The 18024-nt window shown below is 38.3% G+C and overlaps 3 protein-coding genes across 3 annotated transcripts in view; 2 read left to right on the top strand and 1 right to left on the bottom strand.

Moving 5' to 3' along the window:
- LOC109823863 (PCTP-like protein) lies at positions 1836-5963 on the top strand. The gene is given in 5 exon segments (XM_020390281.1): positions 1836-2419; positions 2500-2755; positions 4812-4970; positions 5588-5734; positions 5833-5963. Coding segments are annotated over 5 exon segments (867 nt in total). The 5' UTR covers positions 1836-2219; the 3' UTR covers positions 5938-5963.
- LOC109823146 lies at positions 13606-15188 on the top strand. Its single transcript, XM_020389432.1, is given in 6 exon segments — positions 13606-14570; positions 14572-14604; positions 14606-14734; positions 14737-14811; positions 14813-14842; positions 14844-15188. Coding segments are annotated over 6 exon segments (1329 nt in total). The 5' UTR covers positions 13606-13691; the 3' UTR covers positions 15027-15188.
- LOC109823692 (probable leucine-rich repeat receptor-like protein kinase At5g49770) overlaps positions 16311-18024 on the bottom strand; it is a 28092-nt gene continuing 26378 nt past the window's right edge. Inside the window, exons 24-25 of the mRNA XM_020390027.1 lie at positions 17144-17678; positions 16311-16418 (exon numbers count right to left, since the gene is read on the bottom strand). Of these exons, the coding sequence (XP_020245616.1) occupies positions 17184-17678 (495 nt within the window). The 3' untranslated portion in view covers positions 16311-16418; positions 17144-17183. The remainder of the gene's footprint in view (positions 16419-17143; positions 17679-18024) is intronic.

Here is an 18024-nt window from a genome sequence, read left to right as displayed (position 1 = left end):
TAGTCTTCACGACTCATGGGGTCACGTCAGCACCGCTATGCTTTCGATCATTTCCCATTTAATGCCGAGATGATTTCTCCTCCAGTCGCTAGCCAACACCTGTAAAGTAGGAGCTGACTCAGCCGCGAGCCTATGCTTCTTCACCGCCATCCTGTGCTCGGCCACAATGACGATTATGCTCTTTCGGCACTACTATAAATAAGTGGTACTATTCTAACAGAAGGGGAGTTTTTGACTTTTGAAAAAGGTTCACAAATCTGATCTTCTCACAGTGATCTGTAAATTATACTGCACACACAAGAACTTACAGTTCTTTACTTTTCTCACTTAAGCTCACCATCTGACTTAATCGTCAGAGGAACCACGAGGGAACCAATCCCCGTCCTCTCACATGTTTCTACATGTGCAGGCTTTCCAGCAACCCAACTCAGAAATGGATATTTGGGGAAGAAAGCGGCTCCTCATCAACCTCACCCCTATCCAACCACGGATATAATTTACTGTGTGATCATTTAACATCAACAATATGTTATTGCATCTGACCCTCTCAAGACCGTGCAACTAGAGGAGACTCTTCCTATGGGCTGCTCAGCATGATTTGGATCTTATAGTTTTGTTTGACTTCAAATTCGTGGCCAATGAGAATTGAACTTGGGTTGCTGTGATACCATCTTAAAGTATCTCCAAATACATCAAACCTCCAAAGTTGTGATGAGGGTTGATGGTTTAGTTTTATATTCTAACATTAGTAATAGGATGAACTTATTGAATTCAGTTGGGAGTTATAGGTAGATATAATACAGTGTGATTATGTATTGCTTATACCAGTTTGCATGCTTAACATATATATATGTGTTAGATGATGTTCAGTATTGAAGTTGGTGCTTATCATGCACAACCAAAACTTGGAAGTCACCTCAATTAGTTTCATATTAGCGATAATTGAGAGCTTAAACTATTTTTTTCACTCAAAAAAAAAGAGGGCATAAATTCTTTTCATCACAAGGCCATTATCTTATGAAACAACCAATTATGTTTTCTCTATGTTTTATATCATCATGATTCCACCAAATTGTACATGTGAAGCTATGATCTAATAAGCAGAAACCAGCTCTAATGCATGTAAAATCTCATCAAGACTGACATTTAACATCCATCATTTATGTGAGTCTAATCTTCTTGTTTTCAATTATGAAGATGTCCAGATTTTTAGGTATCATGAAGTGGGCACATAGTCAACTTTCAGATCATTCAATTTTCTCTAACATGCTTCTTGCAATTCTTTTTTCATAGTCAGCCAAAATGTTAAAGACTTCAATACTATATATTCTTTCTTCTTAAGAATTTCAAACTTTGTACTGCAACCTGATTTTTTCCCCTTTATTCCTTACGATTCTTATTGCCGTGAAATTATTTAGATATCATATAACTCGATCATTAATCTTATTACACTGTCAATAGTTCACTACATGCTTGGTGGATCTCTGACGGTGGTACTACAACTATCTTCTAACTAACTTCTGAGCTCATTGTTAACAGGTTTACTGTTGAAATTGAGTGACCTGTGCTTGCTCTTGTGAATGCTTTGGTGAATACCTATGTAAATAACTTAATCTTGCTAATTTAGTTATGCTAACAATTTACCGTGCTTTAGTGTTCTTCTGTCAGTTATCTTATATATTCATGACTTGCCTTTCACTCATTCAAGCTTAGCTGGCCATCCTGTTGCACTACACCAAACTACCTTTTCTATGATTAGGTTATAAACGCCAATATAGTTCAATGAAACATCATAGATTCACAATCCTTTAAACATGTAAAATCTATTGTATTGATCTTTCTGGATGATTTTTTTACCTGCTCCTACAACCTGCAATCATCATGTAATGGTCCAAATTCTAACCATATGCAGTCTAATTATGGGTTAGGTGACCAAGAAAAGGGGACACAGTGGGTCCCACAAGAACATGTGATGTAAGTAAAATGGGGCCCAATTTGTGGGGTTTGTGTCTCACATTTGTGGGCATTTGAGAAGTGCTTCTGTTTAATATGAATCTGATGCCACCCCCTAAAAGAAGGCAAAGGCACCATAGAAACATTAGGCAGTGGTTTCTGAATTTATCTTCACCAGCACTCCATGTGCTCTCTTCACTTCAACTTCACCTTCACCCTTTGCTCCCTCACCATCTTTAAAGAAAAGAATCTTTCTTTAATGGCACATGGAAGCCCAATCATGGACTGTTCTTCATTCTGGCAGTGCCATGTGCACTAATCACTGCAAGCCCACCTCCATCTCCTCCATTGTTTTCATTCATATATATTGCTCTCCCTCCAATTTGATACTCTATTTCACAATGAGCTCATCTTCCGCCTCCTCTTCTCCTCTTACTCCTTCACTTGAGCCTTGCGCTAGAAACTGGTAGTTATCAGTCTCGATACGTATCTTTGTTTGCTCCAATATTTGCATAGTTCTGATATCAGCTGTTTTCATTTTCTAAGGTCAATAAGCGATGACTCGCTGAAGAGATATGTATCATATGCAAGTGAGAGTTGCATCCAGGAACTGCTTTCTGCTTCAGACACAAGCAAAGCCGAAGGTTTTGATGGGTGGAAAATTCTGTCGATGGATGATGGTGTCGAGATATCCAAGCAACATTCTGGTTCTCTGCATGTGTTTCGTAGCCGATGATGGCTGCTGCGTTCTGTCTCTCCGCAGCAGTTCATGGCTGTTGCCAATGCCATCGACGCTGCAAAGGTAAATCATAACTCTCGTTCATGCATAGAATTTGTTAGGTGTGAAGTAATTTCTAAGTATTACCATATAAGGGGTGTAAGTTGTCGCAGTTTTTTGTTTCCATTCAACTGTTTTATCTTCCTTGCAACGTGATGTCTGATTGAGAATGTCAGTGACAAACTGGCTTTCAGAAATGTACGCTGAGAAGGGGACAGAAGCTTTTAGATTAGTTAGATGGAGATTGAATTTTTTTTATTATTAATAATTCATATTTATGTCATAAGAGTGTCAGGTTTCCTACAACTTGAAATACCTTATTACTTTTTTTTAAAATTTTTTTGTCTCTGTCTGCTCTTTAGTACTTAATCTTCAAGGTTAGGTTCAAAGCATAGACAGAAAGGCCATATGGTATAGAATTTTTGGACGCTAGGCCTAATTGATTTATCTTCACAGTACACTGCACTTGTCCCTGAAGCCAGTTCATCAGTTCTTTATAATAACTAAATTTTTTATTAGAGAACACTAACCACTTTGCCTTAGTATTCAACATCAAATAGTGACAATTTTTGTTGTTTTCAGATTGTTATTGTTGATTATGCTGGTTTGGGCACCATGCAGTAGATAGGTAAATGATTAGATGTTGCAAGAAGTTGTTAGAGATTTCTCGAGACTATGTTTAGTGGAAAATCCTGTTAAAACCTCAGATTATTTTTGAAGCATGTATGAACTATAAGGACATGATGTAAAACTACCCTGTGGTGATTTGTTGCTATTATTTACTATAAATAACGTTCCTGTCAGTTGTTCGGCGCTGTCCTTAACTCATTTGCAGGGCAGTTTCCTTCTGCATCATTGATGGTAAATTATGTCTCAAATTTTGAATATATTGATTACTTCGTTTCAAAATTCTTTTTGTATGAATGCGTCAAGATTTATCCTCAACTTATATGCCATAGGTATCTCTCAATGAAGAGATGCTTTATTTCTCTATGAGAACCAGGAACTGCTCACTGCTACAGCAGATATAAAAGATTGCTCAGCACTAACTTTATCTCAACACATTGTTCCCAGCTTTAGGAAAATATTCCTTTTCACTCTAATAATTCATGAATCTCTTCTTTAACTCACAGAATAAGCTTTTAGAAGTAACTGTAACTTAGAAAAATAGCAAAGTGCCAAACGAGGAACTTGGAGGATCTAATAGGGCAACCGCCGGAATTAGTTGTTACCTATTTGATGTTAATTAAAATAGGTGCGTATTCAAATTTGTACTTGTGCTGGTTCGTTATAATAAAGAAAGTTAATGAGAGAGAAAATGTAGATGAGATGGAGACTCGAGTTCTAATATTAGAGAAAACTACCGAAATCAGAGTACAGAAAACAGAAACAGTATAGAGAGGTGTCAACATGATACTGGTGAGCCTCGGTCTTCTTTTGGAAAATAAGCTCTTCTTTCACATAAATTTGAGTTTCTTCTTTAACCATTCATGATCCTAAAACTAAAATTTTGTAAAAACCTTCACAACTGTAGATATTCTTTCACATAAATTTGAGTTTCTTCCTAACCATGCATGCTGTTATTTTTATAGAACTGAATTTTTGTGAGAGCTCCGCAATTGTGCATATTTTGAATGATCAATACTGTCGATCTTGATCTACACATCCAAAATAGCCCCTGAATGAAAAGTCTCAAAAATTGAAAACTTCACCCACTTATCAAACAATATTCTTTCTAAAGATAAATAACTGTGTTTTTGTTTTTTGCAATTTTGTTTTAACCTCAAGTGTCAAAAACTCCTCTTGTTTGTAGAACAATTTGGATGTGTTAAATTAGATGAACCTGTGCATCATCCATAAATTGATTCATTATTGGAGTTCTTACAATTCTCGCCATGGTGTTCTCACTTGAAAATTTCCTTATATATGTATGTACGTGCGTGTGCGTACATGGACAAAATTATCCACCCTTATTCTCTTTCTAGCATCTCAACTATCACTGATGCATTCACTGTAAATAAGTTCGGTGATGCTCTGTTAATCTAAGAGGTTTTTCATTTACTTATTGTGTCTTAAGCAGCAATGGGATCCAGACCTGGTAGAAGCCAACTACATAAAAGCCCTCTCAAATAACCTCAGCATCATTCGCTTGCGGTTTGGTGATGCCTCAAAACCTCTTTTCAAGAACAGGGAGTTTATTGTTTATGAGCGACGCGAGACCATGGATGATGGAACTCTGGTAAATATATCACAAATCCTTAGCCTCAGTTGTTTCTAATAGCCTTCTTCTCTTGAATGTTTTACTCCCCAACTCCCAACTTCATCTTTTCTAGCATCTTTCCAACTTCAAAATAACAGAAGTTTCAGAATTGAGAACTTATTAGTTGTTTGACTAGCAAAATGCAAACTTGATAAAGGAGGAAGTGATAAAATTTTACTATTTGGAATTTTACCTAAAGTAGAGAATATTAGAAACTTATGCTGTCATATTTAGTTACATCATGCAATTCATTTAGGGTAAATTGCAGATAACCTGCTCATCTGTCCCATTAGTGCTACTTATTACTCCTAAGGTTCGTAACTGAGAAGGATAAATTGCAGATAACCCCCTACCCACAAGCTGAGGGGTAATAACTGTTACTAAAGGTATAAACAAGGGGGATTATATAATTTACCATTCATTTATGGAAGAAAATCAAGATCGCGTAATGTAAGACTTACCACTGCTCATGAATATACTTGCCAGCTTGAATGCTTGGTTTCTTACTTTATTATCATTTTTTCTTTTTCCTTTTTTTATGAATTTTTTTAATTGTCATCCCATAAACGAAACATATGCGTAAATTTGTGTTTCAGGTGGTTGCTGTTGCCTCTCTACCAAAGGAGATTGCTGCGGGATTGCAACCTAAGAGAAGTAACTCCATCAGAGGTCTCTTGCTACAATCTGGATGGGTAGTAGAAAAATTAGAGGATGACTCTTGCTTAGTGACTTATGTTGTTCAGGCAAGCATAAATGATATATTTCAGTTTTACATATATTATTATTTTTATTATTTACTTTTACTGAAAACTGATATTTTTTCGCTTTTTAAAATTTGTAGCTAGATCCTGCTGGATGGTTGCCTAAATGTTTTGTGAATAGACTGAATACGAAGCTGGTCATGATTATCGACAATCTGAAGAAATTAGCTCAAGCTTGTCGATAAATAGCTGGAATATGAGTATGTTGGGGCGGGGCGGGGGGGGGGGGCGTTAAGGATTTGAACATATGGGTAAATTATATATAGTATATAGTATGTATAGTATTGAAGATAAGCTGCAATAGGCAAAAAAATTCCGTTGATATTTTGTTTAATTTCTTTTGCGTGTAAGTTTTAATATAAAATCAATATGAAAGTTTTGATATAAGCTTGAACAAGAATTAAGTGGGAGTGTTCATGTGTAAATTTGTGTAAAATATGGACAAACAATTAAAAAAAGTTATAACTTGAATTAACCTTTTTTTCCTTTTTTTTCACTGATCATAAGATTTTAGAACCTATTAGACACTACCTAATTATTTACCTTATTATATCAGAGTGGAAGATTAGTGTATAAGACATTCATTGAAAAGAAAAGAAAAGAAAAGAAATTTGTTATTTCTTTGTGCACTTGTGTCTACCATGTATGTAAAAATTTGGATAAAATGATCATTTCCCTCTTAAAGTATCGGTGAATTTTCAAGTTGTCCCCTAAAAATATCAATTTGTCTATTTTCCTCCTTAAACTATGTGTTTGTGCCTAATATGACCATTTTGTGAGCATGCAGTCAAATATTTAATAGATTAATGATGTGATAGTGTTTTTTTTTTTGCAATTTTTGTATTTTTTGCAATCCAAAATATGAGTAATTCATAAAAAGCGTTTAAGGATAAAAAGTCTTAGGAGAAAGTAGTTAAAAAAATAACTTTTTGTTTGGCGAAAAAGGAGATAAACTGATAAAAACCCATGAAGAAAAAAAACATTGTTACGTTATTAATCTGTTAAATATTTGACTATAGACCCACAAAATGATCACATTGAAACCGTAAACATTGTCGAGAAAAATAGTTACATTGATAACTTTTTTTTGGGGGGGTGGGGGGAACTTGAGAGTTCACCAATATTTTAGGGGGGAAATGATCATTTTATCCTAAAATTTTTGATGTGCTCAAGCATATATGTTGCTTGTTTGTTTTTGTTTAGTACTTTTTGTATTTGTGTTGGTTAAAATCTGAATCAAGTGAAAGGAATTTATGATTCATACTTAAGGTAAAACTTGCAATATGAGCTGCTGAATTTTCCAGTGTTACCATGTGTTAGAAACAATATATAATTTTACTAAAGCAGCTGTAGCTAGTTGGCACAAATGACAAGCGATGGTTGTATTTATTTAAAACATTTATCATTAATTTTAAATTTTTTGAAAACAATTTCTTATGTACTACCTTTATTATTTTTTAGAAGCAATATACAGCTATAATTAACAGCTGTTATTGGTTGCATGAACTCGATAAGTGACAGTTGTATTAAGGGGCTGTTTGGATATGTTTTTTTTGTGATAAAAGAGGAGAAAGCTGCAAAAAATGTCAGCTTTTTGACGGCTTTCCCCCAAAATCACCTTTTTAAGGGGTGATTTTGGGGGAAAGCTGCCAAAAAGCTGATATTTTTGGCAGTTTTCCCCACTTTTACCACCAAAAAAAAAGGAACCAAACAGCCCCTTAGTACTTAGCGTTAATTATTTATTTTTTGGAACAATATCTAGTCTACTAGTAGTAGTATTTTTTAGAAACAATATAGAATAATGCATGAATCTCTCTCTCTCTCTCTCTCTCTCTCTCTCTCTCTCTCTCTCTCAATTAGGTTAATACCCTTCAACTTTTCCGTTCTTAAATTTATTCTTTATATTTATCTTTCTCTTTGCATCCTCGATATAGGAAATCATCGGTCTTCTTTCATTAAATTGATGCTTTTAATAAAAGTACATTTCTTTATTTTTTTTCTTCTCTAAAAAATAAAAAGAGTTTCCCCTACTATTTTTTCTTAAATTCCTTGATTTCAAACTATTGTTGTTATATTTGTTTATATAATTGTCCTCAAGTAAAATGGTTTGATGGTTATAAAGTAATAACTCATTTAATAAAATTAACTATAAAGAGATAGAGTGTTTAAAGTCCATAATTTTTTATATGACAACGAAAGTATTAGGCTATCTCTTAATAGATCATTTAACAAAATGAGTTTGCCATCTCATACCTATTTTTTTCTGATAGTTAAATCAGTAGATAAGAGTGTAATACTATTTTGCGATTACAGTTCGTTCCATCTCGCGTCTAAAAAAACTAGTTATCTTTTCGTATATAAGGTTTCAATGACCAATTCTTACCTAAAAATTAGTAACACATTACTTAGCATCTCAAACTTTTGACCTTTGTTAATCAGAGCCATGTGCTCAGAGAAGCATGGAAGTTTTTAATAGGCACATGCACTTATACACGTTGTTGTCTCTAGTTTAAATCATGGTTTTTCTTGTATATATTACCCCTTACATGTATCCATGAGTATTTGCAGAATATTATCATCGAAATCTTAGAATTTGTAAAACTATCTCCGAATCATCACTTAATTTGTTGGTGAAATACCCTCAGCTCAATGACCATAGACTATTTTGGATATGATCAGTAACAAACTAACAATTTGTCTATTTTGTCAATGCTTTTACCTTACAGATGATTTAGAGAGTAGCTTTAAAAATAATGGAATGTGGGGGTTAGTTTTTGTGACACCCCCACACTTTAGTCCCACATAGATTAGTGTGAAGAAATATTAATGGCTTAAATAGAAAAAAGCCTAAGACTCAAGAGTAATTAGTCCTAGCATTTTTGCAATGGATTTCAACCAACATTGAGTTGCACTTGGTGGGACCCACGGATTGCACCGCGTGGATGCGGTGGGAGCCACCTCTAGAGTCCGCATCGCCTAACAGTGACACTGGGATGTGCTAATTGTCATGTCGTGACGACAAGGACGTCGTCTTTGTAAGGTGGGATGACTGTGACACCCCGCACTTTAGTCCCACATAAATTAGTGTAAACAAATACTAGTGGCTTAAATAGAGAAAAGCCTAATACCCAAGAGTAATTAGTGCTGGTATTTTGATAGTAGATTTCAGCCAATATCAAGCTGTTCTCGGTAAGTCCCATGGCTTGTACGCGCCATTAGGGCCCGTGCCAATAGGGCCCACGGGCTGAGGGCGTGACAATACTGATGGGAATGTGCAAGGGAGCGTACTGCGTGATTTGTAAGTATGATACAAAACTTCTGCACTACGTAAATGCTCACTCCGAAACTATTTTATTACTGCTTACATCTCTTGAACTCCAAACAATATTATTTTGCAAATTATCCCTTTTCAGTATTACAATAAACTACGGTCTTCTTCTCATATCAAACAATCATTGAACGTCTGAACGTGTTAGTTAGTCTTCCACTATATATAGTAAGAAACCTACAATGCTAAATCTAAGGCAAAGTTCACAAAACCCAAAAAAGTTCGGTTCATTTTGTGGTAATCCCCAAGCTTTTAGCCCACCCCAAGACCTCAATGATGTTTGAAGTTTTTTCAATTCCCACCGGTGTAAATCCTTTTTTTCAACATACTCCTAACTTTCAACATAGTTTTGAACCCTCCAAACTTTCAACGTTATTGTTAATTGATATTGAAGAAAACTGCACACTTGATGAGTTGAATTACAACATATACATATATATACACAATACACACTAGGAGGCGGCTATATGACTGAGGTGGCTAGGAGGCGGCTGAGGCGGCGCAAGGAGGCGGCTATAGGGTAGCTAATATGATATTTTCTGACACCCCCTTCAAACTCACGACGGATTGAACACCGAGATTTTGGACAAGAAATAGCGAAATGCAGAAAGAGTTTGAGTCTTGGTGAATAAATCTGCCACTTGTTCCTTAGAGGGAACATATGAGAGTGTAATGTTTTCAGCAACATGCTCCTGTCGAACCACATGACAATTCACCTCAATATGTTTGGTACGCTCATGAAATACCGAATTTGTAGAAATGAAGATGGCACTCTGATTTTCACAGTATAAAGTGATAGGGGAAGTGACAAAGACATCAAGATCTCGCAAAAAGAGTGCGGAGCTATTTTAGCTCAATTGTGGTGTTTGCCAATGCCCTGTACTCGGACTACGTACTAGAACGAGAGACAATAGCGTGACGCTAGCTTACTACGCCAAGAGATGAGAGATGAACCTAGAAAAATACAAAAACCAGTAGTGGAACGTCGAGTGTCTGCATCATCAGCCCATCCGGCATCAGAATATGCACGAAGAGACAAAGAAGAGTCTGAGGGAGAAAATAGTGATTGGGTTATAGTACCACGGAGATATCGAAGAACCCGAATGAGAGCTGCATAGTGAATTAAAGTTGGACTACTGACAAACTGGCTCAATATGTGTATTGCATAGGCGATATCCGGACGTGTTGCTGAAAGATAAACCAATGCTCCGGCAAGTTCTAGATATCGAGTAGGCTAAGATAAGGAATCGTCATCATCATGTCGAAGCTTCAAGTTCATTTCCATTGGTGTGGAGAGAGGAGTGGTAAAGGATCACTGAGAGTAGCACACTCAAGAATGTCTGCAATGTACTTCTGCTGAGAGAAAAGATAGCCACAAGAGGAGGAAGCAACCTCAATACCCAAGAAGTAATGAAGGAATCCAAGATCCTTCATCTCAATTGTCTCTGAAGATGTTGCTTTAAGGAAGTAATGGCAGAGGAGTCACTCCCGGTGATTATCATGTCATCAACATAAAGTAATAGAATGACTGTACCGGAGGCTAAGGACCAATAAAATAGAGTGTAGTCAGCTAGGCTTTCAATGAAACCAATAGAAAGAAGAGATTGTCGAAAACGCTCAAACCAAGCCCGAGGAGCTTGTTTGAGACCATATATAGCATGACAAAGGCGACAAGCATGTTTTGGAGGAGCAGAAAAGTTAGGAGGTGGCTGCATGTACACTATCTCAGACAGATCGTCATTAAGAAAAGTATTTTTAACATTCATTTGATACAGAGGCCAATATTTTGCAGCTGCAATAGCAATGAGAGTACGAATAGATGTTATTTTTTGCAACAGGAGTAAAAGTCTCTTCATAGTGAGTACCATACTCTTGTGAGAATCTCCGAGCTACAAGACAAGCTTTATATCACTCAATAGAACCGTCAGATCGAGTCTTGACCTTATAAATCCATTTGCAGCTTATCGGTTTAACACCAGAAGGCAAAGGAATAAGGTCCCAAGTATTAGCCCGACAAAAAACCTCCAACTCTTCTGTCATTGCTTGTTGCCATTCTGGATACTTAACTGTCTCAGAATATGAGTTAGGTTCATGTATAGAGTGAATAACAGCAAGAAAAGAGACAAACTTGGGAGAATATGTGCTAGTGATACATTGAGCATACCGAGCAGGGGGATGACGATCTCGTGGAGGATTGCGGCGACTAGGAGGAGTCACATCGGGAGAAGCTGGCATAGATGTAGTGGGGACATCAGTATGAGTATCTTGCAGTAAAGGGGATGTAGTAGGTGGGTGTCTAGGAGGTGTAGATGAATCAAGAGCACTATCGTTTGATGTCATTGGAGTGAAGGGAATGTGTTTTTTTTTGTGTATAGAATCTGTTTTTTTTTAGATAAAAGATGAGCCTACTGAAAATGGGCCTGAAGAGATAAAAAAATTTAAAGAACCCTAGATCTCAGGGCAATTTGGGGCGACTGGTACCCAGGAGGTTGGCGGCCGACGAGTTGCCGAGACGAAGGCGACGAGTTCGATGTCGGCGATGGTCGGAAGTGGAGTCTTCCCAAGGCCACAGGGGCTCTCGCAGTAGCCTTCGAGGAGAGCGGGACGATGGCAACGAGTTGCCGAGACGATTTGAGGAGCCGAGACGATTTGACTACCGAGTTCGATGACGGCTTGAAATCGACAATGAGGGTAGCTGATTTGAGGGCTACGAGTTCGATGGCGGCCTGGATTGACGACGATGGCAGAGGGCTACGATGACGACGACGTTGGGCGAATTTGTGGTTTGGGCTCTGATACCATGTTAATTGGTATTGAAGAGAACTACACACTTGATGAGTTAGATTACAGGATATACATACACACAATACACACTAGGAGGCGGCTGAGGCGACTATAGGGTTGAGGCGGTTAGGAGGCGGCTAAGGCGGCGCTAGGAGGCGGCTATAGGGTGGCTGGTATGATATTTTCTAACAGTTATGTTTAGGAAACCCCAAGTATTGTTGTTACGGGGGCCATGTTGAAAATTTCAAACATAATGGAGTTTTACGAAAGACACAATTAGGTGAAGTTTCAAAATGTTGGGGGGTTTTTTGTGAGTTGCACCCAAAATCTGATTTTCAGCTGACCAGATTCTACAAAGTTAGGGAGAATGTGATGGGGATCTATCTTTATTGACTTTGAAATTATATAGAAAGATACGAATTGAGACAAAGAACCGTGAATTGTGATAGAGAGATGGCCACGGGTGAGTGCTAACATGCGCTAATACAAATCTGTCAGTTAGGCGCAGTTGCTGATTTTGACTTTTTAGCGAGGCTGGTCAATTCACTCACGATGATTATGAATGAGTCAACTCATTCATTAATCTGCTCATCTTAATTTCTTACAGATAAAACTTTGCTTGAATTTAAGGGTGTATTTGTCAACCACGTTCCAATGGGGTTAAGATTAATCCTATCCATGTTTCAACCTAAACTAGTTTTGTTTGGGTTCGGGGTGAGGTAGATCAAAATAAAACCAGTTTAAGGGCCTACCCCTTGGAAAAAATAGCTCCCAAAATGGGATTAGGATCAATCCTGGTTCCACTTTGAATAGTTGCTAAACACACCCTAATAATTAAATATGGAGAGAGCTTCTGTAGTATAGCTGTTTTGAACTTAAACATTCTTCTAGTTTCTTTTAAAAAAATTTACAAAATAGACCTATTTTGCTAAATATTTAGCAAAACAGACCGTTTTGCTAAATATTTAGCAAAATAGATATCTTTTTGGCCAACATGGCCAAAAAGAGATTGTTGGCCAAAAAGAGATCGATGTTGCTAAACAGACCATTCGAAACATACGGGACTAGTAGTCTCGTATGATTTAATCCCACATTAAATCATACGAGGCTACTAGTCCAATATGTTTTGAATGATCTGTTTTGCAAAATCGATATCTTTTTGACCTGTTGGCCAAAAATATGTCTATTTTGCTAAATATTTAGCAAAACGGTTAGTTTTGCTAAATATTTAACAAAATATGTCTATTTTGAAAATTTCTTCTTTTTTTTTCCAGATAGACCCCAATGAATTCTTTTTGCCTCTTTTACCCTGGGAAAGAGAAACTTATTTTGCTAAATATTTTACCCTGGGAAAGAGAAACTTATTATCCCTCTAATTTAATTTTTCTTTAGCAAATAGGCTCCCTCGAGTAAAAGAGCAAAAGTGTTTCATTCTGGGGGCCTATTTGCTAAAGAAAAATTAAATTAGAGGGATAATAAGTTCAAGCGATACTACGAGGGTCTATCCACAATTAACCCCTAAATAAATAAAAAGTCTTGAGTATGACTTTCGAAACTAAATTCTTGCGTCATCTTCCTTTGTTTTTGTGCCAAATTTCTTGAAAATAGCAAACAAAATTAAAAAGTATCACGCACACTCGGTGGGTTAGGCAAGTTTGAGTGTTACATTATAATAACTTCCCTATAAAAACACATCCAATCTTAACCCATTTCCTCAATTGCTATTCAAATCTCTCTAATTTCTTCCTTCATCAGTATCTTGAGTACGTAGCTGTATATCCCTTGTCTTTGCCTTTTCTCTTCTCTTTATTGCTTTTATTTTATTAAATGGGAGGATTTGATGAGTTCTCAAAAAAACCAACTCAACAAAAAACCACAATCCCATCGAAGCTCGTTACCCTCATTTTAGTCATATCCACAAACATTCTCACTCTCCTCCTGTTTTCGGACCGCTCGATAGACCTCAAATGGTTCCCCTCCACTCCCAAAACTAACTTATGGGCCTCCAATGCCCTCCTCCAAAAACTCAATTCAACCGAGGCCCAGTTAACAGCGGCCCAAGCCCAGGCCTCCGACCTCCACCGCCGCCTCCTCACCTCCAACTCCCTCCTCGAGACGCTCCTGACGGAGCTCGGTCGGGCTCACGGCGAAAAATCCGAGCCCGGGGATCTAGACCGTTGGCTCGGCGAGATCGATGGCGAGCTAAAACTAGCTATAGGGCCTCATAAACTTCCGTTGGGCTTTACATCCAACATTGGGTCCAACAAGATATACGCACCGCTGGGCTCGGGCTGCTTAAAATATCAGGATGAATTGGCCCAATACATGAACTACAAAGCGGGGGCCCAGTGCCCCTCGGACGATGTTTTCGCCCAACGGCTAATGCTCAAGGGTTGTGAACCTCTCCCCCCGCCGCGCTGCAACCCGAAGTCCCCGAAGAACTACGGCGGGCCCCGTTCCGTTCCCGAGAGCTTCTGGAGGGTCCCACCCGATACTAGCATCAGCTGGGACCGTACACGTGTAAAACTACACGTGCTTGGTAAGGCCGCGGTGACACGAAGGGTAGCTTATGACTGTAAAGACTGTTTCGACCTCGGCGCGGCGGAAAAACCCGTTGGGTGGTGTCGACGTAACAGCGTTTCCTACGGCATAGACGGCCGTTCTGGCGGCTGGAGGCCGCCAGGGACGATCCGCATCGGTCTGGACAATAGGCGGCGGGTCCGGGACCTTCGCGGCGCGAAATGAGGGAGCGGAACGTGACGGTCGTCACGACCTCCATGAACTTCGACGGCCTTTTAACAGTTTCATGCGCGTCGAGGGGGCTTATATCGCTGCCAGCGCGAGTGTCGCGCACGAGGCTACCGTTCTTACGAAAACAGCGCTCGACGTCGTGCATTCCATGCACGTGTCTGACAACTGGGTGCCGGACGTGATGCTTGAGTTCGCGTCTTTATGACGTTTACAGGTTTTGGAGGCCAGGGAGGTCTGTTTTGGCTCGATCACTTCTTTTGTGTCGGGGCTCAAGTTAACGAGACTTACGTGCCCATGTTTGAGAGGATTGGGTTCAGGAAAGTGAGGTGGAATTTAGGGAGGAAGGTGGATAGAGGGGAGGAGAAGAATGAGTGGTATATTTCTGCGCTCTTGGAGAAGCCGTTGACATGAGGGGTTTTGATACTGTGAGAGTGTTTTTTGTGGGGAGAATAAAGCGTTGAGGTTGGGGGAGTGACTTGTTCCTTGTTTTGATCAGTTTTCGTGTTCTTTTTGTTTACCCTTGGTGGAGGTTGGTAATTATGTTGAATATGGACAGAAACCAATGCACTAGAGGCAACAGCCCACCGGGGGGGGGGAGGGGGGGGGGGGGGGTTTGAAATGGCAGGTAAAGATTGCGTACAGTAGATCTAAAATGGTCTGACGACTCTGACCCCTTCTTGGACTCGCTCACACATAACGGGAGCTTCATGCACCAGGTTGCCAAAAATCATGCATAGGTCAACAATATTGACATATTTTTGACGGTTTCATAACAAGGTATCAATATACATAATAACTGAGCAAAAATGTGATGAATAGAACTTATGTGATTCCTCCAAATATATAATATACTCCCTCCCATATTATTGCATTCTTCTTAGGTTTTTTCTTTTTGTTCCTTTTTTTTTTCGTGCGTGCGTGCGTGTCTTTCTATCTCTCTCCTTTAATAAGACAGAAATAAGCCTCTTATTTTCTCAAAAAGGAAAAGAAAATTAGGTAAATAGACGAAAACCTGGTAATTTGTGATGGTAGCACTTCGAAACCACCAATGTCTAGTACATGAAGAAAGAAATGGTTACATGATGAAGGTGTATACAAGAAAATATTCCAAGGTTTCTCACAGCACGCTTGGCAAATGGTCAGCATTATGGCTTGTAAGTTATAGCCTTTTTTGACATGTTTAACGAACGGCTTTATTCTTGGCTTGTAATTCACCAAAAGTTAAGCTAGGTACCCTAGCTTATTTTTGGCAGGTTATAAGCCACACAGATTTTGACCAAGTAAAATACATATCTGTCCCTCATCATTTCACAAAATTCCAATCTGTACTTTTTGGTGGATTATAAGTCATGTTTTTTTTGGTCATTTTGATAACAATCACGGATTATAATTCACCCATTTATCAAACACTCTACTATTGCAAATGAATTATAATCTACTAAATTTATCAAACATTATGGCTACAATCCACACGAATTATAATCCCTCTGTGGATTATAATCCAAACTTGTCAAACATGCTCTCAGTTATGTAACAGAGTAAATTCTAGACCAGAAAAATAAAGTTCAAGATAGAAAACAGAAAAAGGAACTGTACATTACTGCACAAGATGCTGAGAATTTAACCAACTTAATTTTAAACCAAAAAAACACATAGGAAATCCTTGCACAAAAAAATTTAGTACATACAATTTTGCGTTCTTACAATTTCAATTCACTGGCTCAACAGTCGAAGCACACAGAAGTTCCCCCTCGTATTATTTGGTGGGAGAAGCATGCAGTGAATTTTGAAAAACTTTGTCACCTGCAAAAAGAGAGAAAATGGGAGATCATGCAAATATCAAATATTAATTTGATAAACTGAATCTATAACATAGTGACAGAATATTTCAGTAACTTGTTATTGTACAAGAGATTAGTTCAATGAGCATTACAGTCTGCAAAAAAGTAACTAGATTGTTACTCCAACAAAGGGCAAATTTCACAAACCCCCCCTTTAAGTTTAGCCGATTTGAGATAACCCCCTTAAACATTAAAAATTGTCACTTAAACCTTACCCCCCCCCCCCCCCCACACACACAGAGGCCCTAACACCCAAAAAAAAAATAACCCAAAAAAAAAAGTTTACGAAAAACCCCAAACATCAAACATTATCAGTTGTATGAACTAACCTTCCTAAAAGTGTTACCTGGACTGGTGAGAACAAAAATCCCTTTTCAAATTAACTCTCTTATTATTAAATTAATTGATCATGGACATTTTGGTCAAAATTGTATCAAACTTATGGGTGTTTCATGAAAATTACCTTTAAATTATAAATAAGGACATGAAAGGCGTTTTCCCATTCAAGGCATTTTGGTCATTTGATGCACTTGATTTTCACATGCACAGTTAGATCTAACGGTATTAGTTACAGGGTTATCTGTCAAAACTCGTGGGGAGTTAAGTTGAGTTTTCTAAAATTGCGTGTGTGTGTGTGGTGTTGGGGGGAGGGGGCGGGGGATAGAAACTAACAAGATCCAAATGCACCTCGCTTATCAAATGTGGCTAAAACCATAACGCGTATATGTCAAATTACTAGCACGCACTTGGGTTCAACTTTGGATGGAGGCACCCCAACACTATAATCAAAGGCAGATTCACTTCCATAAGGATGGCCTGTTGTTCCCCTGCTCGTCGCTTCGTAGCTCACCGATGAAGAAGATGCAGATTCAGTACCCGGGTTCATACCAGCTATATGCATTATTATCTCGAGCTCCTTCACTACTTCGCTCATCGTAGGCCGATCAACTCCCATTTCTGCCACACATTTTACAGTCAGATCAACAAATTTCTCAAACCCGCCAAGGGTAGTCCCTAGTCCAATCATTGGATCAATGAGCTCTTGGAGACCATATAAATCCATTGTTTTGTCCATTTTGATCCTGACCTCTCTTACAACATATCGCCCTCGCTCTATAGGCTTTTTTGCGGTTATGAGCTCGAGTAATAAGACGCCGAAACCATACACATCGCTCTTCTCGGTTAATTGTTGAGTCATGTAGTATTCAGGATCCAAGTAACCCTGCAAGAAACAAGTCTTACGTTAAGTGTGCCAGAAAGGTTAATATGGGAAATCAATATTAAAAATATATGTGGTGTTTATTGTAACTTTTTGGGTTGTTTTGTGAAATTCTTATAGTAATGAAGCACGGGGGTTTTAGCCACCATAATTGCTGAGAGCCCCCCTAGATGAATTTTTTTGTGACTCTTTTACCCACAGTCTTCAGAGAAAGAGAATCTCTCTGACACATAAATCTCCTTAAGGGGGTCTATCTGCAACAATAGAACTAAAGGGGGCCTAATTGCATAATAGTATATGTTGTTTTTTCGGGATGTGTGTGTGTGTTGGTGGGGGGGGGGGGGGGGGG

This window comes from Asparagus officinalis, chromosome 9 (genome assembly GCF_001876935.1).
Source record: "Asparagus officinalis chromosome 9, Aspof.V1, whole genome shotgun sequence".
Classification (NCBI taxonomy): domain Eukaryota; kingdom Viridiplantae; phylum Streptophyta; class Magnoliopsida; order Asparagales; family Asparagaceae; genus Asparagus; species Asparagus officinalis.
The sequence above is the reverse complement of the archived record's forward strand: the minus strand, read 5'-3'. Positions and strand labels throughout refer to the sequence as shown.